General features: G+C 39.0%; 3 protein-coding genes across 3 annotated transcripts in view; 1 reads left to right on the top strand and 2 right to left on the bottom strand.

Annotated features, from left to right (window-relative positions):
- Positions 1–432: 432 nt before the first annotated feature.
- r3hdml (R3H domain containing-like) lies at positions 433–7,703 on the bottom strand. The gene is made up of 5 exons (XM_075475842.1): positions 7,428–7,703; positions 5,156–5,274; positions 4,945–5,047; positions 3,680–3,795; positions 433–556 (listed from the first exon to the last, which is right to left on the bottom strand). Exons 1-5 carry the CDS (start codon positions 7,701–7,703, stop codon positions 433–435), a joined length of 738 nt encoding a protein of 245 aa, XP_075331957.1.
- Positions 7,704–14,704: 7,001 nt separating this feature from the next.
- Positions 14,705–20,228, top strand: fitm2 (fat storage inducing transmembrane protein 2). The gene is made up of 2 exons (XM_075475333.1): positions 14,705–15,017; positions 16,244–20,228. Exons 1-2 carry the CDS (start codon positions 14,845–14,847, stop codon positions 16,851–16,853), a joined length of 783 nt encoding a protein of 260 aa, XP_075331448.1. The 5' UTR covers positions 14,705–14,844; the 3' UTR covers positions 16,854–20,228.
- Positions 18,710–27,915, bottom strand: part of gdap1l1 (ganglioside induced differentiation associated protein 1-like 1) — a 27,057-nt gene continuing 17,851 nt past the window's right edge. The window contains exons 5-6 of the mRNA XM_075475332.1: positions 23,341–23,455; positions 18,710–23,248 (exon numbers count right to left, since the gene is read on the bottom strand). Of these exons, the coding sequence (XP_075331447.1) occupies positions 22,905–23,248; positions 23,341–23,455 (459 nt within the window). The 3' untranslated portion in view covers positions 18,710–22,904. The remainder of the gene's footprint in view (positions 23,249–23,340; positions 23,456–27,915) is intronic.

Genomic DNA, 27,915 nt, shown 5'->3' with positions numbered 1-27,915 from the left:
AGACATTTGACTTATCAAGTTGAAAAGATAGCTAATAACCCATGTAAGGGGAAGTACTATATAATTTGTACAAGAAAAGTGCTTGATTTCTTTATGTTAATGCCATTCAATAATCACTCAAAACTAAAAATGAATATGTAACAGTGCAAAAACTTGAGAGGGTAAAATTGGAAACAATTTCCTGTGTAAAATTTATCATTATTTAAATTTTTGATAGTAGTTCATTTCATTTAAGATATGGATAAGCACAGTATGTGTGAAACTATATTAGGTGATACTTAGAAGTATACACTGTTGTACAGCATCAGTTGCTGTTAATAAAAATTGTCTATTTATACAACCATCATGCTATTTAAAGTCAAACTTCACATTGATTCTTTTTTTCTTCAATAAAAACACATTTAAAACACTGTGCTGTGTTAACGCCTTGGATTAAAGTCTCCCGGTTTTTGTATTTGATGAGCACTGGTTCCTCCGACAGGAGCCTCTGTAGCTGGATGGACAGACAAAACAAGGCTTTCCTGTCTTATAAGGAGCCTCTCCAACCCAGTTTCCCCTGAAACATAAGGAAGCAGATAGTGCTATTACAACTGCAAGAGGTCTTGTTAAAGAGGATGATACGGAGTAGATTATAACATTTTCCTATTGTTATCAGATCCAATGAAAAAGACTGGGCTGGGCGAGTTAACTCATTATTATCGCGTTAACTCATTAATTATTAGAGAGAGGGGGAACGACACGCAGCACAGGGCCATCTGATGTGGGACTCGAACTGGGGCCAGCTGCAGCGAGGACTATAGCCTCTTGTACATGGGGCGCCTGCTCAACCCACTACGCCACGGACCAGCCCTGTTTTATTATTTATTTTATTATTGTAAAAGTCTGTTGGTCACAGGCTTTTATTTTGTAAAAGTCTGTCGCTGTCTGCTGCGGAACCGGAAAAGAAAGTAATCGGCGGATCCACCAAACATGGAGAAGGGTACGGAACTTTTACTCGGCCATTTTCATTTTAAAGTTCTTCCAGACGGCGGAGTCGACAGAACCAAAGTCATCTGTAAACACTGCCAAGTTGAATTGTCTTCTCACCGTAGTAGTTCCATTCTAAAATAATACTTAAAGGCAAAACACACAACCGATACCAGCAAGTCGTTCAGGGAAACAGACAGTGGAGCGAGGCTTCTACATAAAAACTACATGAAAATGCTGATATTAAAAGTGTGTTTGCACAACAAATGTTATGGCACTTTCATTCATATGGCAGTACATTTAAAATAAAACTAAATGCTAAAAGCTATACGCTACTTTTGAATTCATTTTTGGATTTTGCATACAAATGCGATTAATTGTGATTAATCAGGGAAATCATGTGATTAATTAGATTTAAAATTTTAATCGTTGCCCATCCCTAGTTTCTACATTTATCAGTCAACACATTCTCACTCCAGGATGTGTGATAGCTACATTGGGCCACAGTACAAACAAAGCATGACTTTCACTATGAAGACTCAAAAACTGTCACACTTTATCAAAATGTGTAAGATTACTGTTTCATCAAAGACAACCGTAGAAGTTATCCATTCTCTTTCTCTACTCTGCCTCACTTCACCACTTCATTCTAAAAATGCAAATCTTTATAAGCAGGTCACAAAGTGAATCTTTGAATTAAAAAGAAAGAATTCTGAATTGATTTGGACTGAAAGTGAATAATTCAATATCAAATCAAATCAAATTATTATTTATTTATATAGCACATTTCATGTACAAACAGTTCAAAGTGCTTTACATAAAATAAAAGCATTGCAGCAGGGAGTGCAAGAAGCATTAAAAATACATAAAAGAATATAAAAAGAAACAAATAAAATCATTTAAATGAATTTAAAAACAGGCAACAGTCTAGATAAGTTAAAAGATATTTCATGCATAGACACATGAGAACAGAAATGTCTTTAACCTGGATTTAAAAATGTCTACATTTGCTGAAAGTTCCACTCCACTCCACTGGCAGTTTGTTCCACTTGTTAGCAGCATAACAGCTAAATGCTGCTTCTCCATGTTTAGTCTGGACTCTGGACTGAACCAGCTGACCTGAGTCCTTGGATCTAAGAGCTCTGCTGGGTTTATATTCTCTGAACATATCACAGATGTATTTTGGGCCTAAACCGTTCTGGGATTTGTAAACCATCAGCAGGCTTTTAAAATCTATTCTGTGACTGACTGGAAGCCAGTGTAAAGATATTAAAACTGGTGTGATGTGTTCAGATCTCTTAGTCCGGGTTAAAACTCTAGCAGCAGCGTTCTGGATGAGCTGCAGATGTTTAATGCTCTTTTTGGGAAGTCCAGTTAAAAGAGCATTACAGTAATCGAGTCTACTGGAGATGAATGCATGGATGAGTTTCTCCTGGTCTTTTTGGGAGAGGAAACCTTTAATTCTGTTGATGTTTCTGAGGTGGTAAAAAGCTGCCTTGGTGACAGCTTTGATGTGGCTGCTGAAAGTCAGATCTGAGTCTATCAACACTCCGAGGTTACGAACCTGGTCAGTGATTGTAAGGTTCCGAGTCTCAAGATATTTACCAACGCTGACCCTCTTCTCTTTGCTACCAAACAGAATGATCTCAGTTTTGTCTTCATTTAATTGTAGAAAATTCTCTCTCATCCAGGTGTTTACTTCCTCCAGACACTGACACAGTACGTCTGCTGGGCTGCAGTCGTCCGGTGACAGAGACACATAAAGTTGTGTATCGTCTGCATAACTGTGATAATTGATGTTAAAGTTCTGCAATATCTGACCCAAAGGGAGCATATACAAGTTAAACAGAAGAGGTCCAAGAATTGACCCCTGGGGGACTCCACAAGTCATGGCCACTCGCTCAGATTCATAGCTGCCAATTGTAACAAAATAACTCCGGCCTTCTAAGTAGGACCTGAACCAGTTAAGGACCGCTCCAGAAAGTCCAACCCAGTTTTCCAGCCTGTGCAACAGGATTCTGTGATCTACAGTATCAAACGCAGCGCTGAGGTCCAACAGGACCAGGACTGAAACATTACCAGAATCAGTATTCAACCTGATGTCGTTTAACACTTTGACCAGAGCTGTTTCAGTGCTGTGATGACGTCTGAAGCCTGATTGAAAGTTATCAAGACTTCCACTTTCATTCAGAAAGTCGTTGAGCTGGTTAAATACAACTTTCTCAATAATCTTAGATATAAAAGAGAGATTAGAGACAGGTCTGTAGTTGTTCATCATAGAGGCGTCTAGAGTTCTCTTCTTTAGGAGTGGCTTAATGGCAGCTGTCTTTAGTGACTTGGGAAAAATGCCTGATGCCAGTGAGCTGTTAACTATTTGTAGGAGATCACTTTCTACTGAGGTAAAAACAGTTTTTAAAAAGTCGGATGGTATTATGTCCAGAGAACAAGTTGTTGATTTCAGATGCCGAACTGTTTCCACTAGGATTTTTAAATTAACAATATTAAATTGTGACATAACGTCAGAGTTATTTCTAGGTTTTAGACACAGATTAGTTTTCTTGTTTTTCTGTGTTGCGTGAATGTTTTGTCTAATTGTTTTGATTTTTTGGCTAAAATATGAGAAATATGAATAACAAATAACAAATTCCCAGTGTTAATCAGTGCAACGAGGCATATTTGAAAATGTCAAGCTAAACTTTTCTGTTGCTCTTACTTTATTGAGTAGTTGCAGACCAATAGCATGGCTTCCTTCCAGGTGCTTCCAAACACATGCATGTTCAAGCACTTCCTGACGGCACATCCCACTCTGTTGCTGCTTGCCCAGACCATCTGTGAAAAACAGTAAACATATGCTTATTTTCAGGAGCACAAACTGAAACAACACAGTAACAAGGGGTTTGAAGTTTCAGCTCTTGAAAATAGATTATGGGGCAAGGCAGTGAAGGAAAAAGTTTTTGTTTGTCTGAGACAGCATTTTCCTCCGATTTATGGCAACCATAAAAATGTTTGAGCCACTGAGTTTTGTATTAAGAGCTGCTAAATAAACAGCCGTTCAATCAATGAATGAGTGAAGTCACCTCAGTCAGCAGCTCTCTGGGTGCGTATAAAAAAGTTCAGCTCACCTAAATAATTTCAGCTCACCTTTAGATTCTGAATGATATATTATGTTTTAGCCTGATATACTTAACACCCACTCCTAAACACACTGAAGATATATCATTTGAAAGGATTCAAAAGGATCTTCTCTCAAAGATTCAGACAATTATATATGCTCTATATGAATGAATTGGATTATTTTATAAATAATCATGATTACAATTAATTGAATTCCAATTGGCTTGAATTGGACTTTATCATTTAAGTGCCTTGAGATGACATTTGTTGTATTTGGTGCTATATAAATAAAAATGAATTGAATTGAATTGAATTCTGTCTTCATTACTATCCTCCTCCAACTAAATGATTTCCATAAAATCCCTTAATAAAATGATCACAAAATGATGAACCGTGTACAATATATAGGGAAAAACACATGTTCTTAGTGTAGGTAATTGCAGTGAACTCACCTGTTCCAAAAATAAGAGAAATAATGTTCTTTTAACAGACCCAAAACATTCTGAAGCAAAACAAAGACCCCAAACATGCAGCCACAGATATGAGGACCTCTCTTCAGCCGCCCGAGGAACAAAGAGTCCTGCAGCAGATGGCTTATGGCTTATGGATTATGTGAAAGGACGAGAAACGGAGAGAGAGAGTACGTAGAGCGCAGGACTGGAACAAGATGCTGGGTCAACCTACCAGCAAAGTGCTATAGTAAACTTTTGCCAAGACATCTACTGTCAGAAAGCTGATATAGGTTTTATTTTCAGAGCTTTGAAAAAAAAAAACATAGTTTTAGAAGATATCTCATTAAGACACAACCTTCCAGAGAGGGAACATCACGTTAAATGTTCCTCCTTGAAAACATGAAGACTATACCTGAGTGTAGTGAGAGCACACAGATCCACTGCATCTGTTCGGGTAGGAGAAATGATGCCTCTCATCATGCCAAGACCTGATGAGTTCTGCAATGGACTGGTACCTGTCACATCCGTCACACATCAGAATGTTCATCGACATACAGTGCACGCGGTGCAAAATAACTTTGGAAGACTAAAAAGCTCATTCTGAATACAAAAATCTGCACTACCGTCCTGAAGTTATTGACATGTTTTGGCCAATGTATTTCATGGCATTCGTCGGCCCATGATCCCAAATGCATTTTGAAGCCCAGGAGTCGGCTAATTTAGCAAGGCCCTCGTCCCAAAGCTGTAGGAGTGACAGAAAAGACGGAAAAATGGAGTTTTTTAATTTCACACAGCAAGAAGCAAAATAAGCAATAACATATCTTCTACTCCTTTTGATAAAAATGACTGAAGCAGACACAGAGGGTAGCAACACCACAATATCTATGGAGACAGAAAGATGACAATATGTGCAAAAAAGACCTGAATTCCCCAATAGTGGGGGAAAAGTCCCCTCAGAGAGGAATATTACTGGAAATTAATATAAAGTCGTTCCGAGTGATAATGTTTATTTCATGATTATAGATGTGTATCCAGTGGGGAATGATCTCAATGATGTCACACATCCAAAAGTCAGGATGTCAGGATGTGGGTTTTAGGGAGGACACGGATGCGGACTTCAAAAAATAAAGTAGATTTATAAATAATAAATAAAAATAATAAATACATAGCTTCTCGGGGTTCGTGGAACATGGATGGCAACAAACAACAACAAATATCCGGCAAAACTGACAGGAGAGCAGGAAACTAAATAGGGAGTGAGAGTTATTGGGGAGTGAGTGCAGCTGAGGGAAAAAACACAGGTAAAGTGAGTGAACTAATAAACAGAGTGCAGGGAAACTAAGGCATGACACAAAACTAAACATGGACTGAAAACAAAAGCATAACCTAAACATGAAAACTAAAAATGAGAGTCTCTGGGCGTGACACAGGAGGAGTAAAGAACAGCTGATGATCAAAATTTAGCGAATTTTGTGCTATGACCATCACAGTCTGCAGATTTCAAACAATTTGAACAGCTAATCAGACCAACAAAGCACCAAAAAAAGGGAATTCCATCTCATTGAGTTTCACAAACTTGTAGAGTCAATCAGGCACATTACTTTATAATGTGTTACTTAAACGTAATGGAGCTGATTCTACTTATTCTATATGTCTTTTTGGTTTATTTGAAGACCCATTTTTAAAGAAATGTCAAAAAATTGAATTCACAAAAACCTTTTGTGAAATAGATATTAAGAGTAATTTCACGATACATTCATATATATATATTTCCCTTTGTTTATAGAGGTGTAGCTTATGCCATGCTGCATGCATGTAGCGACTACCTACTTTAATGTTGTGGGATAACATTCAACTACCATGTGTCGCTTTATGATGCCATCATTTACCTTTGTGTGTTGCTATATGACAGCCCGTCAACCCTCATGTATGACATCAATAGTTTGCCACTCATCCTGCTCAGTCCTGACTGTTCTAATTCCCTCTCACCTGCCAATGGTTAGGATTAGGAGTTGAAGATACATAGTGAAGGTGAAAATGACGTTAGCTTTTGATGCTAAATTGATGGATAGGGTTAGAAAGTACACAATATTGTGACTGCACATTTTAAAGTGTTTGCCATCTCATGATTTTTTGTTTTGACTTGTGACAATACTATGATTTGCAAATGTGCACAGATAGATCACTCTTTATCTTGTGGGACTGGGCTGACACACTGAAATACACCAGAACTATGTATAGCTGATAAATAATAAAGAAGAAGTTGTTTTATATGAAGACCAAATAACATTTCTCGTCAGTTTGTTTATGCATTTCAGCTTTGCAATTCATGCTGAGTTTGTGTAATCTTTGAGATCCTATTTCTGTATCTTTTCTCACCTACTCCATACAAATCAGCCATGACACTGAGATCACTGACAGGTAAAGCAACTCTGCTCATCTTGATACTATGCTCTCCTGTAGGACCTGCAGAGTGGCATTCATACAGATACTACTGGCACACTTGTGCCCTAACTAAGCACCTTTAAAAACCTGAAGGCTTCCACATAACAGCACCCCCCCACCCACCCCACCCCCCCGAGCAGGAAAACTTGATTAGAAAGGGTTTAGAAAAATACTACAAAAAGTCTGACGTGTACATCTGACTTTCAAACGCCGGAGATACCAATCTGACGTCATCTGTGTGAAACAAGCCCAATCCACAAGGATCCCACATCACAACCTACTGAGTTCATGTGATCGATGGCTAAAGTCTGAGTACCAGACTCTCCAGGACACCCCAAGATATTCTTTGTTCAGGGCACACACAAAAAAACAAAACATAAGAAAAATAAGCTCATCTCAGACAGAAGAGTAACCTGTCTGCCTGGTCTTATACACCACGCAGTATCTCACCATGTACTCCATGTCAGCAGCAGCAGGGAAGACCTGCGAGCGGACACGGTTGTGGTAGTCCAGCAGGGTTTTCATTTCTCTGGGTGAAATGGCTCGCTTCGGTCTTCCATGAGACACACCAGAGGCTCCACTCAGCACGAAGAGGTGAGTATCCGCTGCAGCTCTGGTTTTGTTGAACAGCTCGGGGTAACTTGACAGGACAGTGGCAGCAGCTTCCATGTGAGGCATCATCCACAGGGTGGCAGCCAGCAGGACCTGAGCACCGGCAGCAGCCATCTGAGTCCTGCAGAAGAGGACGAGGAGGAGGAAGAGAAAGCTGTGGCACCTCTGAGGAAGGGAGTAGATAAGACCATCTTTAGTTTGACAAGGGAGATCTGTGAAGGGAGCTTTAAGCAAATGAAAAACCTATCTTCAGAAAACCTAAATCTGTAATTTGTCGATTTTATTCATAGAAACATTTACAAAGGAAAGGATTCAGTGTCTTCACGGACCAAACTCTTTTGTGCTTAGTAAAAACAAAATTTGATGTTGGCAACGGCCTTTTAAAAAGTTGAGAGAGAGGCATGTTTACCTGTTCACCTCTTTGTTTGATTACATTTAATCTATCCCAGCTGTCATTGAGCAAGAGGCAGGGTACACCCTGGATGGGTCACAAGTCCATCACACTATCCTGCTGAAATAACCATGGACCTCCTGAAAAAAGACATAATCTTGAAGCATGAAAATATCTTTCCGTAGTTCTATTTTATACCTCTGCATAAATAGTATCAAACATTTGCTGATAACTGCCTGAATTGTCTTACATCTCTTTGTCACCCAATGTCTGTGTTTCCCAAAATTAGTGTAGACATGGACTTTTAGACCACTGTCTTTCTGTCCATCTGAGATGAGCAGAGTAAGTGTTTCTGTTCATATAGCTTCCTACCTTCGTAATATACTTTCAGTTTACATTTCTATTTCAGGTTTTACATATCTGCTGCTCAAATGAGGGCTCCTACTTCCATCCTTGACCTTTAAGCAATGAGAATTCCCCAGAACATGGCTTAAAAAGATTAAACCTTTTACATCCAACCCTGACACCCATATTCCAGAACCATGTTACCTGAATATTCTATAAACGTTTCTGCCTTTCTTTGCCACTTATAAATATGTGCTGGCACACACACATTTGTTTAGACTTTCTAAAAACAATGAGAAAATTCAGTGAATACAATGAAAATGTTTATTTTGTGCTTCAAATGAATTAGCAAATTTCAGATTAAGGTTTTCATTGCATTCTAGAAAACTTCCCAACTTTTCTAGAAAAAAGAAAAGCAAAGTTGCCGATGAACATAAATGATGCATTAACTAGAAAAGTACATTTTATTACATGTTATTACAACACAAATAAAGGAACACATTTTCTTCATTATTATAAATTTTTCAATGTTCTGGATTTCATTTGGTTCATTTTTTACCAGATTGCACAGAAGCTAAACTGCCTAATTAAGTGGAATTATCGCTCAAACCCTCTTTAATGAATAGAAATAAACTAAATGTTTCAACATACAGTCACAGTATAAATACATGATTAATCTAAACAATGTTATGTAATGCGTTGATGTTCCTAATATGCAACATAATGCAACAAAACATCCATGCCTCTTACCTTCACTTGTACGTCCTTTCGCAGATCAGAGCCATACAAGTGGCAGCGGAGACCCTCACCTCAGTATGAGGCTTTGCAAACATGGTCGTTTGTCGTTTGTCATTTGTGGCAGGGTGTTTCAACAGAGCCAGAGACAGTTTCACACACACAAACCCTCCTCTATGCTTCTTACTCCTTTTTTTCTTTCTGTCTCCTTACTTTGAGGAAAGTCAAATGTGTTTTTCACATCCTAAATCTAAATCAGGAAATTTTAAACAAGCCACTGGAGTCAGAATCATGTCTGAGCTATTTTATGGGAGACATCCACAACAATGAAAGCTCTCTGTTTATCATTTGAGGTACATATATTAGTTAGCACTCATCATAATATAACATAAACCAAATAAGATGTATTAAGTAAATATTTGTGCAGCATTCCAGTTATCTAATGTGATGACAGACCTGCCTGTGCACCCTTGGGGTCATCGGGACCACTGAGGCATGACCACTGTAGGGCCTGAAAGGAAACTTTGGTTATAATGTGACTGAAAGTTAAGTTCCTAATCCACTAATCATACATCATTTATTCAGTCACCTCAAAGCTCTTTATGCTTTTCCAGAAAGCTTGGGTGAACACTGGGGTGGTACAACCCTAACGCAACATACCTGACAAGTGCTAAACTAAATTACACCAAAAGCCAATTCAGAATAACGAGATACCTTAAAATGACTTTAGACTGGGACAGGCACATAGAGAACATGCAAACTCTCGTTAGAAAAACAGCTTCGAACCAAGAACTTTTGCTGTTTGGGAGTTCACAGTCTACATATGAAAATCAGCTGCAAATGTCATTTACAAAGTTTGCAGTATTTTCACTCAAACCATCAAGCTTTACACAGTGTGGAAAACCACAGGAAATGCCTGTAAAATTCAACAATGTCAAGGAAGCATGAAACAGAGCTTTAACCCCTGCAGGGGCATAAGCACTGTCACGTGTGTGTCTGGAGGAAGTTAGTTTTGTTATTTGTAGTTATTTGACATTTGTCAATAACAAAACAAAACACCCTAACTAGGTACCTAACTTTCCGCACTTACTCTAGCACTAGTTATGCTCTTAGCTGTTTGGTTTTGGAAGGAAATGCCCTTATAATTTCTTGTGACCTGAAGTTCTTTTGCCTACCGATGTGGAACACACTTATTGTAAGTCGCTTTGGATAAAAGCGTCTGCAGAATGACCGTAACGTAACGTAACGTAACGTAACGTAACGTAACGTAACGTAACGTAACGTAACGTATTTAACGTTACGTAACTCTCATTATTACTCTCATTATTTAAGAGTATCATTAGATTCACAGATAATCCACAAAGTCTGCTTTTAATCATTTGGCCCTAGATTGTTTCCTGGTCTTCATATGTGTTTAACAAGAGATTGAAACAACCCAAAAGAACACTGTACCACTCTGAAGTTTCTTCTGTGTCACCTAGCTCAGTGGTTTTCAAAGTGGGGGCCGCCAGGGGGCGCTAGGGGGGCCTCAGAAAATTGGAGTGAAGATAAGAAAAAAATGCAAAAATAGAATTCAATTTTTTTTAAACATCATTATAAAAAATTGTCACATTTTTTTAATCAGTATTGTAAAATACAATTTATAATAATATATCATATCGAAATGTTATTTGCCATGCTTGTCTTTCTGATTGGCTGCCAGTCAAAACATCGTAGACCTGGCGGTTTGAGCCTATTCTGAAGCTGCTCTGCTCCTCAAGCTAGCGTGTAGGTAGCTAGCCAAAATGGACAGATTTTTGACTTGGAAGAGACTGATAGAACTGGCCGACTAAAATCAGAAAGTATGAGGCAGCATACATTAAGTTTGGCTTTACAGCCATACAGAAAAATGGCCACGATTGCCCGAAATGCGTCCTCTGTCTGGAGACCCTCTCAAATGAATGTTCAAAACCTTCGAAACTTGAGTGTCACTTGATACAAAAACATCCGTCAGAGTCCGAAAAAACGGTTGACTTCTTCGACGTAAAGAAGAGCATTTAGTCAGGCTGCATTCACACGGCAAGCTACTGTCCGTGAATAAAAGAAAGAAAATACGTTCTAAAAGTTGATGTTTCTTTACATATTTTGTAGCATTGTCTGTGGTTTGCAAAGGGGGTCCCCGGCCAGAAGCTAATACTGTTTGGCGGGCCTTGGCATGGAAAAGTTTGGGAACCCCTGACCCAGGTGAGCTCTCTGAAGCAGAACCTTCAAAGGCTGGCCTCATGCTTCCACACAGACTTTGTGTGTAAAAGAGACTGATTGCATCATCAAAGAGGAAAAGAGGACCTTTTGCACAGGTCATCCTTACCTCTTGTTGTTTATTTAACAACTTTTTCTCTGATGAAGATGCAATGCTTCTCAGTTTTTATGGGTTTCTGCCATTTGTAATAATTCCAATCACTTATTTAATTTAAGCTCCAACAGTTTGATACAACAGAGTTATATTCTTCTGAGGCGGATCAGAGTTACTGACTGGATGATGGATGAGTTTGAGCATCACTTAACCTGTTGAAGTTGAAGATGAAGTCTTTGCGGTATCCAGCATCTAAATTTAGCAATGGCCACATACATGTCAGTTCTGTCACATAGTTGATATACCTATATCTTTGCAAGAGAGTAGAAATGCTGGCAGCCATATAAAATAGATGCATCAGACTTTTAAAGGTGAGCAGACAGACAGCAGAGTAGAACAGAATGTTTGAGTGGGGAAGATTATCAAATATTAAAAGGAAAGGAGAAGGTCAAGTGATGCAGTCAGACAGTAAATTCACAGGTTTTCTGGTTTCAGCTCCATCTAAGTAACTGCGCAGTAGTTGGAAATACTCTTGAATATCCTTAGAGACTCTAATGTTTTCATGGCAATGCCTGTCTTACATGCTCTAGTGATTATGTGCTTAAAATAACTGCCCAAGAACATATGGCTGGCCAAAACATGAAGTACTGGAGATTCAAAAAGTGGTTCAAATTGGTTGATGTGAGGGACAGTTTCACCTTGTGTCTTCTGGCCCCGTCCAGTCTCAAAAGAAAATGTGTCCCCCAAAGTGCCCCAACAAGACTTCCACAACAAGGTCAAACTAGATGTTTTTCACCCCTAACCTTAAGTATACTTATGTCTAAACATAATATATTTGTATGCCTGTGTCTAACCAACTGACTGAAAGCAAAGTCCATCCATCCATTTTCTATACCCGCTTAATCCGTTGGTCGGGTCGCGGGGGGGCTAGAGCCTATCCTAGCGGTCATCGGGCGAGAGGCGGGGTACACCCTGGACAGGTTGCCAGTCCATCACAGGGCCACACAGAGGCAAACAAGACAAACAACCACATGCTCACACTCACTCCTAAGGACAATTTTAGAGACACCAGTTAACCTAACATGCATGTTTTTGGACAGTGGGAGGAAGCCAGAGTACCTGGAGAGAACCCATGCATACACAGGGAGAACATGCAAACTCCACACAGAAAGGCCACAGGATTAATTTAATTAATTGCATTTGATTACAATGAACTGAACTCTAATTGGCTTGAATTGGACTAAATCATTGTAGTGCCTTGAGATGACATTTGTTGTGATTTGGCGCTATATAGAAAGACTGAACTGAATTAAAATTAATTGAATTGAATTCTTTCATGGTTGATGATAAGCGTTGACGGTATATCATAATAAAAGGGCCTAAAATAGCAGGGAAAGAATTAACAGTAATGTGTATAAAGATACATGAGACAGTTAAGGTTGGCTGAGAGATGGACATATTCATGAGGATTTAAGTTTGCCAAGAGGAAGACGAAGGTGATATATAAAGATAAGAGAGGATAGGGTGAAACTGGAGCAGGCCAGGTGAAAACATTTTGAAAAAATATATAATGCACAGCCCCTTAGCCAGTGCCTCTTCCGTTGTTATTTCACTCTGTGTGCTAAGATTTTTTAGAAATAATCGAAAGGGAAATTGATAAGAAATAGTTGATGGAAGACATATAAAACATTTACTTTGATATTTACAGATACATCATTGAGGTTCATGTGAATCATGGAACAAAGGGACATCAAGGGCGTTTTGTCTGAACAAACTTTGAAGCACAATAGAATTATACAGGTAACTTTTTATAACCTGAACTCAATTTAAAAAACAACTCTGTCCCAGCAGTTTGGTGGCAGTAATGTACATAGGCTCGACTGGATTTCAGTTGTCCCAACAAAAAGAAGAAGATGAAGAAGAAGAAGAGGTCTCATAAAAAACTAGATGTTATCCAGAATCAAGGTTTGAAACTTTGCTGTGGGGCAATTAAGACCACGCCAGTGGCAGCGGTTCAGGTGGAGATGGGGGAGATGCCTCTTCATCTTAGAAGAGACCAGCTATCTCTTGTGTACTGGGCAAACTTAAGAGGCCATACTGCTAAACACATGAGCCAGTCAGTTTTATGGCAATGCCAAGAGAGAGAGAATGGCCTAATTAAAAGCTTAGGTTGGACAATAAGGCAGAAGACTTCCACAATAGGAATCGGTGCTCTGGAAATAAGCCCTACAGTGGCTTATTCAGGTGTTCCCCCATGGTTACTGGCAGATGTTCCTATTGACTTGGGTTTGCTGGATGAAAAAAAGCATAATGAACTAGACCTTTATAGTGTCAAAAATTATATAGCAAATAAGTATAAAGAAACACTAATTTTGTATACTGATGCATCTAAACAGACTGACAAGAAAGTGGGAATTGCCTATGTTATCCCTCAACTAAAACTCAAATCCTTTAGAAGAATTAATGATGACTTGGCTGTTTATACAGCAGAATTGTTGGCAATATGGATGGCCCTGTTGTGGGTACAGAGTAATAGGCCTAAGCAAGCAGTAATAGCTTCAGACTCTAGTTCAGCGTTGATAAGCCTGAAGAACCTTCACTCTGAGACTGGACATAGTTTATGAAATAATGCAACTAGCCAACAACCTATTAAGGTCTGGTAGCAGTACTACACTTCTATGGGTTCCAGCCCATATAGGTGTAGGAGGTAATGAACTGGCGGACAGATGTGCAAAAGAAGCAGCAAGAAAATCTGTTATAGATATGAAGGTTAAATACAGCAAAACTGAAGTCAAAAGTATAATTAAAGCTAAAATTATTGGAAAATGGCAGGTCTTATGGGATAATGGTCAGTCTGGGAGACATCTGTATAATATTCAAGGAAAGGTGGGGAGGAGTAGGAATACAAACAGGAGTAAACAGGAAGAAGATGTGGTATCCAGAATGAGGCTAGGACATACAGGTCTAAATAGAACTTTATTTATAATGAAAAAGCATGTTGATGGAAAATGTGAATACTGCGATAGTCAAGAGTCCATAGAGCATGTCATTATGTACTGTTCTAAGTACCATCACGCCAGACAAAGATTAGTTACACAGCTTGGGGATTATCAAGAGACACTGAATATACACTCTCTATTTCAAAAAGAGTCTAATGACATTTGTTTTAAGTTTTTGTTTTTGTTTTTGAAGGAAACTGGGCTATTAAAAAGAATTTAGGATAGTGTAGTAGACTGACCTTTGATCCACACTCCAGTCCAGATGGTGGCGGTAATGCACCAAGAAGCTAGTTGCCAACCGCCATAAAACAAGAAGAAGAAGAAGAAGAAGAAGAAGAAGAAGAAGAAGAAGAAGAAGAAAAAGAAGAAGAAGAAGAAGAAGAAGAAGAAGATTGGTTGAGCTCTCGTGACGTCAGAGAGACCTCCCTACCCTGTCAGATCTGCAGCGTCAATATGGCGGCGATAGATGTCATTGTGGACAAGTTGGTGGTACTATGGAGGAACCCCGGTGTCCGACAGAAATTTCCCTGGATGTTTTTAGTCATTTCGGTGGTGGGGTCAATTTTGAAAGAGCTGGAGCTCGTCCCGCAGACTTATTTCAGCAGCAGCAAAAACGTCGTAAATGTGTAAGTAGAGTCAGTGAGTGGTACGTCGTCACCAAACTAATATAGTCTCCAGAATTCATTTATTAAGCTAGTGGCTCCTGTCTAACTGGTGACCTGATGTTGAAAAAGACGTGAAACAATAGTCCTTTTCTTTTCTTCACCGTGTATAATAATGTCAGCAGCGCTTGAAAGATGTAGGTTAAGGGTAAACTGTCATTGTTTGCTGTGCTGTGGCCGATTTCAGTTTGAACAGTTCAACAATAAATAATAAATACAATGATTTAAAGAAACCATATTCAGGAAAACACTATTAAAGTACCTTCTATCATCTAGCCCAGTAAAAAAATTAGTTTTCGGACATTTCAGAAATTGAAGAAATGAGTTTATTGTTCAGTTTGTTACCTCACTATGTCTTTGGTTTGAGATGATGTAGACTGTAATGAGTTTAAGGCCAGTTTTTACAAAAGAAACGCGTCTGACCCACAGTGTTTTAGTTTGATCTTTGACTAAATTAAGGTACATGTATCTGAAATAATTGTAACTAGGTTGTCAAATAACTATTATCCACATGGTTTAGGCATGTACAGATGCACTGGCCTTTGTAAGTCACATGATTTATTCCATTTAAATTTAGGGGATAAATGAAAGTTATTTAAGATTCAGGTAAAGACATTTCTTTTCTTTTCTTTTCTTTTTTTTTTAATCAGACAGAATAAACTGAACAATAACATTCCCTGATTGATTGATTGTTTTCTTGCAGAGTTTGGGACAGAAATATTCTAAATATCTTATTTGGAACTACAGTGCATTGATTAATTGTTTACTTGATTGCCAGGGACATAATTTCTAACGGTCTAGGAGCACGAATAAAGTATAAATAAAGAATAAAAACATAGGGTTAAAAAAAATCTTTAAGCAACATTTTCAAATAGCTGATTCATGCTGATAATAAACTAAATATTTTTATCAGGTAGACTTTTTGTCTGCAAATTGGTGTGAAAAGGCACTTCTGAGAGCTGACTGTGGATTCTGTAAAGGATGAAGCATTAATGAAGAAAAACAATCATATCTTTAGGTGAAGTATTTAAGATCAATGCGTTTATTCAAAATGACAAAGAAAAGATATTTTGCTCACAGAATTTCTTTAGATCTGGTTCAGCATTGTAGTGCTGAGAATTGAAAGAATCAAGGCCCAAGCAAGTCCCTGATAGCAGAGTGCTAACATCTCTGCACTGTTACTTTTTCAGGTATTTTGTCAAAGTGTCCTGGGGTTGGACGCTGCTGCTACTGACACCCTTCCTCCTCCTCTCCAACTCCACCTTCAGCAGGAGTGTTTCTTTCCTTGGATGGCGACTGCTGTCTCTGGTAGTGGCAACATTTATTTGGTATGTCTGCACAGAGACCTTCTTTCACATCGAGGATATGACCGGCACTTGTTTTGAAAATGTCGCCTCGACTGTTGTCAACAAAGAGTTCATCTCCAAAGCCACCTGCAGGCAGGCCGGCTTCCACTGGGAGGGGTACGACATCTCAGGACACTCCTTCATCTTGACCTTCTCTGCCCTCCTCATCATGGAGGAAACTACCCCAATGGTCTTCTTGAGGACAACCAGTCTGTCAGTACTACCCAGGATGGTCCTCAATCTGCTGTATGTGGCCTTGAATATGATTATAATTATATGGGTTTGGATGTTTGCCTGCACCTCTGTTTACTTCCATGATCCGTCACACAAGTTGCTAGGGACCATGTGTGGCGTGTTGGGATGGTATGCGACGTATCGGTTTTGGTATCTAAAGTCATGGTCTCCAGGGCAACCCCCTCAGCGCCAACCAAAAAAACAGAAACAACAGGCCTAAGCTAAAACCAGTGCTACCCTCTGTAGATGGTTGCTAAATTTACAGCCATGCTCAAAACAACACACTATAAATGACAATATCTGTATCCGGGTCCAAGCTGGTCATGATACTTGAAGCTATTTTGAGTTATTACCTCCTCACAGAAAGGTCTCTTTGTACGGATGACCGACATGTTGCCCTTCGTGGTGTTTAACAGCTGCTGATCCAGAATTACTTTTGGTAATCCGAGATAAAAGCAAGACTGCTCTGCTATCCAAAAGGGTGTACTACGGAGAGAGATGAATGAGTTGCCAAGAAGCCGAAAGTCAGTCTTTTTTAAAAATTTGTTCAAATTTAAAGTGCTTGTTGTGACTGATGCTAAACAGTCAGATTGAACCAAAATAGATTGGTGACGCATAATTCTTCTAAAAAACTTATCTGCTGTGGATTTAAGCTAAAATGAAACATTTTGAAACCATCACTGTATTGAATGAACACGACAATTATCACTTTTAAAGTCATTGTATTAGTTTTCAATTATATAGCCCTAATTTGTGGCTATCATGTAAGAAAATAAGGCAACAAGCTTTAGGAGTGTATTTATTGTTTAAATAACGCTTTTATTAGTGTTACTTGATATTTTACATTTTTCTGCATTGCCTGAGCTGCAATGTTTCTTTGTGCCATTTTTTTTTTTTATGTTCTTCACTTTTAAACATATTTTGTGCAGAAGAGGCATCAAATGACAGTTTCATGGGAAGCATGTAAAGAGTCTGAAGAAGAAAGGCAGGCTTAACAAGGAGAGTTGAGAATCTCTGTCATGACACTCATTACATCTCTGGAGTTTTAGGTTTTGTCAAGCCAGATCCCTCAGAGAAAGCGTGGCTTCGTGGTGCACCCCTCCAGCTGCAGCCTCTGTGGCTTTTATTAAACTGTTTATCTGCCTTGTAATGCTCCACTGATCACTGAGTAATTGGAGTTTTTATGACTGGGAACACTTGAGGATGTTTACAGCCCCAGTTATGTGTGTTTTTTGCAGAGAATGCAAATGTTTGTTGCATGTTGGCAACTACCTTCAGATAAGATACTAACTTAGTGGATCCTCTTTTCATCCTACATGTTGGATTTAAAGGAGTTGCTTAATTGTTTTACTTCATGTCACTTTATCTTTTTTTTTTTTTTTTTAGATAATTGTTTGGTCTGTGAAGGGCCAAAAAGTAGTTGGTAAAATGCTTTGTAAAACCCAACAGTCCTCTGAGATGTGTACAAGGGACAGAAAAAGACAACAAAGTATCACCCATGGAAAATGGAGCTGAAAATGCACATTAATTGTCTTTAGTGCTTAAATAGTTTGTCATCATTTACCTCAAACTAGCTACTCTGTTGATCCTATGATTGTTTACGTTCTTCCTTTCTTTATGAAAAGTCCAGAAGAAGAATTTACTCTCATAAAATCGATTGTCATGTCTGGGAAAGTCTAAATCCGCTGTGCCATTTGGTTCTGTTGTCCAAAAAGGCTTTTAATTTAAGTACAGTTTTTGTTCCATTCCTAATGCTCGTTGCTGGAAACACTCACCTCTACGGATGAGTTGTATTGCTTCATGTCTGGAATCGTTCCCATACAAATACACTGTACACCCCTTTAAAAACAAACATTTGTGACCCCAGAGCTTCCCGCTGCCTTATATTACTTTCAAACTTTATTTTTAGGCTCAGATGAAATTTAAAAGTAATGAGGGATATTTTCTTTCTGTAAACTTAGATTCAGTGTTCATACGTTGATTGTGATGTACGGATTGTGTGTGGCTTCTTACATTGCAGGAAGCTCACAGTGTTTTTGGGAAAATAAAAAAAATAAAAAAAACAATTTCTGTAGATTCCATTTTCATTATTTATTTTTCATTGATGGCAACTGAATAAATTAAGGCTTATGAACAAACATCATAAAAAGCACCATAAACATGTATGGTAATATAAAAAGTAAAATATATTTTAGTGAAATATAATGGCCACAAATCACAATTAGGATTATGTTTCTAATTTTGTGTAATCCAACAAGTACGTGTCCAACCTCTCAGGTAGCATGAGTTCAGTCAGAGAAAGAAAGACTGCTTCTAGCTGTGCTCACAGTCGTTGGCTGGTTATGACATTTCATGATTACCCCCTCAGTGTCATCTGCTGTTTATCAATTAATAAAAAAAAAGGGAATAGGCATAAAAAAATTGTTCAAATAATAAAAAAATGGCAAAACACTGTTAAGCTATTTTTATGATTCATTTGCAACCACAAATAGCACTTTACATGTGCATATTTCCCAGCTTCTTTTTTCCATGCACCCTTTTTGCATTAAAGGAACGCTTTGATTAATGGGTCTAAATGGCTCCCTGCCCTCTTTATAAAAAAAACTGAAACTGGACACAATGAGCTTCTTCTGAACACGCTGCCCTTAAAAGAAAAGAATTGGTCATCATCTTTGGATCACCATGTTCTTCGGGGCACTTTCTGCCCCGGCTGCAGCGGGCTGATGATCGCCACCTGCGGAGTTGAGTTTCTCTGGCAGCTGAAACTAGACATCTGGGAAATCTTTTTTTTTTTTTTCCAAGGCTTATGATGTTAAAATAATGCCACCCAAGGTCAGAATGGAACAGTGCACTGTCCTTTCAGCGAGAGCATCTGTCTAAGCAGCCATAAAGCCAGACGGAGCTCACAACTCCAGACATTATCCAGAGAGGGCACAGTTAAAGAGCATGTTTATATCAGGCTCCCATTAAGGATCAACAGGAAAAGTTGACTCCATCAACAAACACTGGCAAAAAAAAAAAAAAATCGTTTTTGTTTTTTTTCCTGTCTGCAAACCCTCATTTTTTAGCCAATCCAACTTGAACAGCCTTTTCCTGAGAGCTTGAATAAGGGCAACTGGACGTCTTGGTTCTTGAAGATGTTTCACTTCTCAGCCGAAAGGCTTCTTCAGTTCTAAACTACCGTAGTTGGTGGGGAGTATTGGCTTATAAGCAGCAGAGGGGCCGATCACACTTGGCAGGTCGTTACAGTTACGTGTGTTAATAAGTCACCTGACCAAGGTGTGGTTGTTCAAGTCATTCTCACCCGCCCATAAGTTGTTTATCTGTTTGAAAGAGCATGTTTTGGTCACAGCATCCAAAGTTTGAATGATTGTGAAACTGCCTGGAGAGCAGAGACAAAACTGCATTGCAGGTGCTGGGAAGGTGATACCTGAGACCACCTCCTTTGTTCAAAGATTTTTTTTTCCAGTTTAATATAGATGTCTTCCTTGACTTCTCCTTTGAACCACCTGTCCTCTCTGTCCAGAATGTGGGCATTACTGTCCTCAGAGTGTCCCTTCTCCTGAAGGTGTAAAGGAGCTGCTGAGTCTTGACCCGTGCTGTGCCATGTGCTTGTGAAGCTGTTGTTTGGTCTCTCCTAAATAAAGATCTGTACACTTCTCACCACTCTGTGTTTGTTGAGGTGTTTTGTTCTAAGTGTTCTTGGGTTTGAAATAAACAGGAATCCTTCTGGCGAAGATCCTTCTAAGTTTCTCAGACACCACACCTGCCACATATGGAGTTACAATATGTATGCGCCTGTTATTCTTGGCTTCTGTACCGTCCCAGTGTTGTTTGGTCCAGATGTCTTTACTGATTTGGCCCAAGATTAAGATCAAGACCCACTTTGGGCATCCACAAGTTTGAAGGGCTTTCTTGAGGTATATCTTTTGTTTTCCATAAGCCTCAGTAAGGACACTCACGGACCACACGTGACCGCAACTACCTGCCAAGTGTGAACGGCCCCTCTACGAGTTAGAAGCCGGTACTCTCCATCAACTGGTTTAGAACTATAGCAACCTTTTGGATGAGATGAGAAACGTATCAAGAACCAAGAAGAAGTCCAGTTGCCCTTATTCAAGTTCTTGGAATTACCATGACCTGGATGACTCTAGACTGACAGTCAGCTGTTTTCTTTTCTCATACCCTTCATATAACCTCTTAGCTCATAAAAAAAAATCATTTTGGGGAAATAAGACAATTTTTAAACAAAAATATCTATTAGCAGGACTAAGTGACAAACAACAGTAAAATCCAGTGCTGATCTCTTGCTGATCGGTATTGCAGAGAGACAACCACCAGCACGCTGAACAGTACAGGTGCTTCAAAGGCTGCACTTAGCACTTCAACATTTTGAAATCTGAATTCTGCTTTTGGACAACACAAAAACCTATCTGTGTCCTCCCACACGGAAAATACCAATTCCCATCCAGTGAAACATACATCCTGAATCTGATGCAAGACATTTGTGCCGCTGATGCAGAATTTATCGTGTACATCTAAGTGTCATTTTTCAAACAACAAATTTCTGTGACGTCTGAACTCCTGCTCAGCAGAGTATGACAGTGGATTGTTGTGTGCTGTGTAGTCTGTGGTGCTGAAAACAGGAGAAAGTGAGTGCTGGTTGTAATGTGCCATAAAGTAGCTCCGTAAATCCCCAACCACACACATTTTTGACACCAGATATGGGGTAACGACTGACTATTTCCAGAACAAAACTAACATGCCAAAGCTTGCACTCCTTTCACACAGTGATAGGATGCATGTGGATGTTAGGAAACAGTTGTCCTTTTCTCTCTCGCTCTTTTTTTTTTTTTTACATATGTAAACAATAAGAGTGTCTTCCAATGACTGTCCCCCCCTTTCAAACTTTTTGTGGTCTTTTGAAAGACCACACTCAAACATTAACCATTGAATCATTGTTCAACAAGGTTTGTATATCAGAAATAAAAATAAAAAAACACTCGAACTGCTGCACAAAAAAAACAAGGTTCTTGTTACATCTGTTTTCACTTTGAGAGTACAATAGCTGAAAATAACATATATCCTTGCTAAGCTAGCAGAATGTAAAAATAAATTAAACATTTTATTCTAATCTTAAAAAGACATGCAAACTGTGTCAGTAGTTTGCCTGTTTCTCAAAAGGAGCATGGGCACACGTTGTTTGCAGCTATCTGGCTTCGAAATTACAGGAACCGTGAGATGGTTCATTGTAACTTTTACATTTAACAGTATTTGAGAAAGTGGTTTGCTGCCTCTTGTCTCATAACAGTGCTGTGTGTTGTTAAAGCAAAGCTCTGTAGTTTTCTAGGTGAACGGATATGTATCTTTTTTTTGGAAGAGATATTTAGTAATGTGATGCATGAGAAGTACAATCTGCAGTCATGGAAACAGCGAATCTAACTCTGTCAAAGGGTAAAAAAATCTGACAGCCAGCCTCTCTGTAACTCAAAAGTTGTTATTATATATTATTTCATATATTGTATCATATTGTACAGTTAACATACACATAAGCTCATTCATTAATGAGCTTCAGAGATGCTGTTTTGGTGAATTTTAGTTTTTGACAGAGCCAGGCTGGCTTTTCTCTCTTTTTTTCCAGTCTTTATCCCAGGCTGCATAAGCCATCTCCTTTCTGTAGCTTCATACTTGGTGTGCACAAACAAGTGTTTCTGAGATTCCCACCACACCTAAACTAGAAAGCAAAATGTTTAAACCTTTAAACTTTGTCTCCATCTTCTCAATATTTTATCTGGCAGTTATTTGCAGCACAGCACTTATCAGAAAGTTTGTGTCACGTGTTTCCCTGTGGTTTTACTGGTTCAACCCCAGGCAAATGGAAAATAATCAAAAAGCAGGTATCAATATGATAGTGGCATGCGGAGGTTGTTTAACCCTCGTCGGTGTTATTGTGTTCCATTTTTAACTGGCTTTTTACTTTAAGATTCTCGTGAAAGTGGACCTGCATGCCTTCACAAAAAGTTAAATGATGACTTGCAAGCACAAGTGCTGCAAGTTTCCAGAAATGAAACTTCATGGAGGCCGTTTCCACCAGAAAATGTGCTGTCAGGAATTTCTTACTATGGAATGTTTTAATATGTATTTGTTCACTCGGTAAGTAATAGTGTTATCTATATAGATTAATTATGTTTTCCTGCAGTCATAAAACATTACAGAAAAATTGAAACATCACACAAATACACATACATTTAACACAACAAGAGAGCATTCACTACATGTATTTCTTTTTTAAATACCAGTAGGCAAAGTAGCCCATCCCGCCCAGCGAACCCATGAGAAAAGAGGCCCCGAAGAAAGATGGCGGCTTCTTTTTTACCATCCGGAAGGCGTTAGGTAGGACGGCCGACAGGAGGGTCGTGTGGATGTCACCCAAGACCTTTCGAAAAGCGTAGCGTTTTTGCACAAGCACAAAAAAGAACTGCAGGTTGGGTCGGCTGCCATCCTCCCAATATTTCTTAGAAAGTCCCAAGAACTTGAGCCTGTGCAACAAGGCTCCAAGGCAGATATCAGCTAGTGTAAATTCAGGTCCACAAAGCCACAACTCACACTTCTGACCTGCGAGACAAATAAACAAAATGAAATTACTAACGGCACAGCTGCAAACTTTTGAAATACGTTTTGATCAGTATTATTTGAACATACTGTACCTTGATACTCTAGTTTCCTTTTCTCCAGCTCAGCCTCCACTTGATCAAGAACCATGGCTAACTCCCCCAGAATTTTCTTCAGGTAGTTCACATTATCATGGTCTAAGATTTTTGCCTGAAACCCATTTGAAAATCAGTTGTATCCTTGAAAATGCTTACTTATACAGAGACTAAAGTCCTGAATGGTGTTTTCTTTTCTTTTCTTCAAAATCTTCTGATGAGCTGGTATTAGATATAAACAATATTTTTCTTGAACCCCCTGTCTCCAGAGAGTTTAGGAGTTGTATTTTTCTAATGCAATAAAAACTTAAATCTGTAGTTTGTTCATTTGTTTGAACTTTTATCAAACAGACAGACTCCAAAGGAAATTATTTTCAATGTCTTCACTGACCAACTTCATTGTATTTGGAAAATATGAAAAAAATCTAAATTTGATGACAGCAACGCACTAAAACAAAAAGCTGGGAAAGAGACGAAATAAAGAAGAGAAGAAACTGTTTTTAGGATATACAAGTAATGCTGTTGTGGAAGGTGACCGGTGCGGGAGTCAGGGTTGGGTATAAAAGGAACTTCCAAGGCTAAGTTCTTCCAAGCCAGGATGTGACATGGTTCACCACTGTGCCACTGAGACTCAGAGAATCAGCACTATGTTCCAAACATATTTTTCTCAATGCAAGATCACGGAGAAAATTGGTCCTCAACATCTACAGACCATGATATTGTGAAGGATTGTTCAAGGATCCTTTTAAATGTGGCCTTCTGATCCTCAGGTAGAACTGTGTGAGAAACATCATCAGTACAGCCACATGGTCTCAGGAGTATCTTAGAAAAACACTGCCACTCAAAACAGTCCCCCACTGAAACTGTTCACACGAGGAGGAAGTCATATGTCAACACAGTGCAGAGGTCCGTTTCACAAAGCAGGTTTAGTGAAAACTCTGAGTTTATTTACCCTGAAATGAGGGAAACTCTGAGTGTTCCGTTTCACAAAGGGAGGTAACTCAACCCCGAGAAAGAGGGGTAACTCTAGCCTGTTTCACAGAGAGAGGTAACTTAAGCTCTCGGTCAGTTACCGTAGTAACAGACTCTATGAACCTAACCTGGTCGGGACCAGGTTTTACTCAAGGAACCTCGAGTTTCTCTCTGTCTCCGCCCTCTTTCAGCCACACACGCCATTTGATTTCCTCATTCATTCAGCCAGCAGAGCGAATTCTTCTACTTCTAGAAGTCCATTAGGCACAGTAGGAGACGACTTTTTTCACCAACATGTCCTTCTGACAACGATCCCGTGGATGAAGGTGCAGCATTACTGCGCAGAGAATTAAATATTCGTTGGGAGATGGTTATCAGATAGATGTTTTAGCATTTACAGACAATTATCTTTTTGAGCGGCACCATCAGAATTTTGTTGTGACAAAAGAAAAAAAAGACATAAAGACAAATAAATATGTGTATGAATAGGCTTAAAAAAGATATATATAGGCCTATTATATTTTATAAAGACACTTATGTCTTGGGGGTGGACTCAGGATGAGAACATGATATAGATGAGAAGACATTTCTGTGTGTGAAAACCGCATTATGTTGGGGATAAAATAACTGCACAGTGAAATAGCCACTTAATATTTACTTTACAGTGTAAAACATGATCAAAATGAGGTACTTCCATGCCGAGGTCTCACCTGTTTGAACAACGTTTTTATATTTCATCTTAAACTGCTTCCAAGTGCGTTTCTCCCCTGCGGGATTGCACCTAAATGAAATAAATGAATAGGCTACCATTCAAGCAGTTTTCCCCTGTAATATTATTGAGATTGCAAAGGACTACATTTAAATTGATGCTTTTGCTGCTGCAGCAATGCACTTATTTCTAAAAACGTGTTGAAACTCGCCGTATGAGCGCATTAAGATTTCCAATTCGAGGTTGGTGAAAAACGTAGCCCCTCCTCTTTCCCGTTGCCATGGTGACTCGTCGAATCGGGGTTCCATTGATGCTGGCTTTTTAAAGTTGTGGCGCACACGCAAAACTCAAGGTGAACCTACTCAGACTTGATTAAACTAACTCAAATCAGCGTAGATCAACTCAGAGTTCAGGAATAGACTCAGAGTTTATTGAACCTGCTTTGTGAAACGGACACCAGGAATGGCATCAAGTTCTCTGGACTTCAGCTCATCTTAGATGGACACAAAGACAGTGAACAGATGTTCGGTAGGCAGTTTAGTCCCGGTTTCAGCAACAACTTCTGGTTCCACAGTACTTTCCAAAGATGAGAAAAAGCATCAGAGAGAGGTGCACAAGCCAACATGTAAACTGGTATGGGAGTACATCAGTCAGTGGGGTTACATGGCAATGAAAGGATCGGATTATTGGCTAAATTACAATAAGACTGAGTTATTAAGTTCATGAAGACACCTTAATTGGACAAGAAATTGGATCGGATCAGATTACTTGCGATCAGATTAAGACCCCGAGATAACTTAGTTGAAAGTCACACTAAACGTGCTTGTAGACGGTGAAGCACGTGGTGAATTAGACTTTGCGTTCTGTGCATGCTCGAGATTTTTTTTCCGGGCTCGTGAACCGGAAGTCGGAAGAGACGATATCGGAAAGAAACAAACAACACGATGGAGAATGCGCCGTTGTGCATCGCGTTTGTGCGACAAGCAGCTCATCACAGACGAAACGTAGAGGGACTTAGCTTCATCTTGCTCTTCGTTCGCCATCTTTCTCGAATACCTGAGTTTGTTGTTGGTGGTGGTGAAGAGGTCAAGTGGCTCTATTAGCAATAGTTGAAATGGGTACAGCGCCACCTATCGTATCAGAGTATGACAGCTTTGTGCCAATGATTCGATTCATTCACCGCCATATATCCAAGGATAATTACCCTTGCTCAAATAAGGAGCAACTCAGTCTTATTGTAATTTAGCCAATAATCCGATCCTTTCAGTGCCATGTAACCCCACTGAGTGTCTACAGCATCCGTTATCTGCATATGTGCCGGGTACCATTAATGCAGAGGCGTACGCTGGAATTTTCATCCACCTGTAAAACTCCTTCTGCTTATCCGGTCAGGTCGCAGAGGCAGCAGGTTCAGAAGTGAACTGCCAACGTCCTACTCACTATCCCTCCAAGGTATTCCCAGAATAAATTCCTGGTGTCCAATTTGTTTATATTTTCTAAATATATTAAAGTTGGCCAGTGATGACACTAAAATCCTCCCCTTTGCACATGTGTCATACCCTTTGTACATGTTTACGGATTTACATTCTATTGCATTTTTTTAAATTTCTGAACTTTTCTGGAAAGGGGAAAACAATATTTAAAGAGCATAACATGATTTTAACGCCATGTTGAATTACAACATTTAAAAATTAGTCAAGAAAAATCGATCTGCTTACCACAAACGCTTCTCCAACATTTGTTGACAATTGTATGTTGACTTGCACTATGGATTTGAACTGAATTAAAGGGATAGTTTGCCTCTTTTGACATGAAGCTGTATGACATCCCATATTAGCAAGAGAAAATAGCGCCAAGCGATTGTGAAGTCTAACTTTTTCTGGATGAACGATTTTGTGATGCAAATGTATTACTCTTTTGAACTCATATTGTTTTGAGAAGCAAAACGCTTTATTTTTGTGCCCCCAGCCAACTAGCCGGACTACCTTCGTCAATGCCAAAACGAGGCTGGAACTCGGCTCACAGGACGCAGTGGGGGGGTAACAAAATGTTCTTAAATGATATTGCTAATATGGGAGGTCATACAGCTTCATGTCAAGAGGCAAACTATCCCTTTAAGATCTAATTCTTCATATTTCTATTTTCTCACACACGTCTAGTTGGAACCGAAATGTTTTGCTCAGATTAATCATATTTGAATACATTTATTGTCTGTACTTACTATACTATTGGAATTCGAACAGCGTAAAATTCCCTTTGAAATGTACAAAAGTTATTAAATGCTAAAAGGACATTACTTATGTGGCGCTTTTCTAGTCTATTTGGCCACTCAAAGCGCTTCTACACTACAAGCCACATTCACACACACAGTCAGAGTCTATATAGTGTTACAAGCTGACATGGTGCTCTTTTCTCTATGGCACACATTCACACACTGACGGATGCGTTAGAGGCCACATGGGATTCAGTGTCTTGCCCAAGGACACTTGGGCATGTGTTGTGGGGAAGCCGGGAATCAAACTGCCACTCTTCCTATTGTTTTAAGTTTTATTGTCATATACAGGTAACAATGGGACATCATTACTGGTGATTAAATAAACTTTAAAAATATATATGTGTGTATGTACATTTACACATATATATATATTTATATATATATATATATATATATATATACACACAGAGAGGTAGATTAAATAAATGCAAAAGTATATGTATCAGAGTACAAAAAGTGATGTGGCTGTAATGCAGGGGGTGCGAGTACGATGTGTACAATAATTGTGTAAAGTATTCAAAGTATTTGAAGAAACTGTCTCTGGACCTGCTGGTGCGTCCTATTAGCAGAACTGCTCTTCCCCCTGAGAAACAGCTGCCCCGGCTTACTCAATTCATTT

This window comes from Odontesthes bonariensis, chromosome 10 (genome assembly GCF_027942865.1).
Source record: "Odontesthes bonariensis isolate fOdoBon6 chromosome 10, fOdoBon6.hap1, whole genome shotgun sequence".
Lineage (NCBI taxonomy): Eukaryota > Metazoa > Chordata > Actinopteri > Atheriniformes > Atherinopsidae > Odontesthes > Odontesthes bonariensis.
The sequence above is the reverse complement of the archived record's forward strand: the minus strand, read 5'-3'. Positions and strand labels throughout refer to the sequence as shown.

Coding starts and splice junctions, on each gene's coding strand:
- r3hdml (XM_075475842.1), bottom strand. CDS start 7,703: ATGGCTGCTGCCGGTGCTCAGGTCCTGCTGGCTGCCACCCTGTGGATG. Junction 5,048..5,155: donor ATGTCAATAACTTCAGGACG/GTAGTGCAGATT, acceptor CGGATGTGACAG/GTACCAGTCCATTGCAGAAC. Junction 557..3,679: donor GTCTGCAACTACTCAATAAA/GTAAGAGCAACA, acceptor CTTATGTTTCAG/GGGAAACTGGGTTGGAGAGG.
- fitm2 (XM_075475333.1), top strand. CDS start 14,845: ATGGCGGCGATAGATGTCATTGTGGACAAGTTGGTGGTACTATGGAGG. Junction 15,018..16,243: donor AGCAAAAACGTCGTAAATGT/GTAAGTAGAGTC, acceptor TTACTTTTTCAG/GTATTTTGTCAAAGTGTCCT.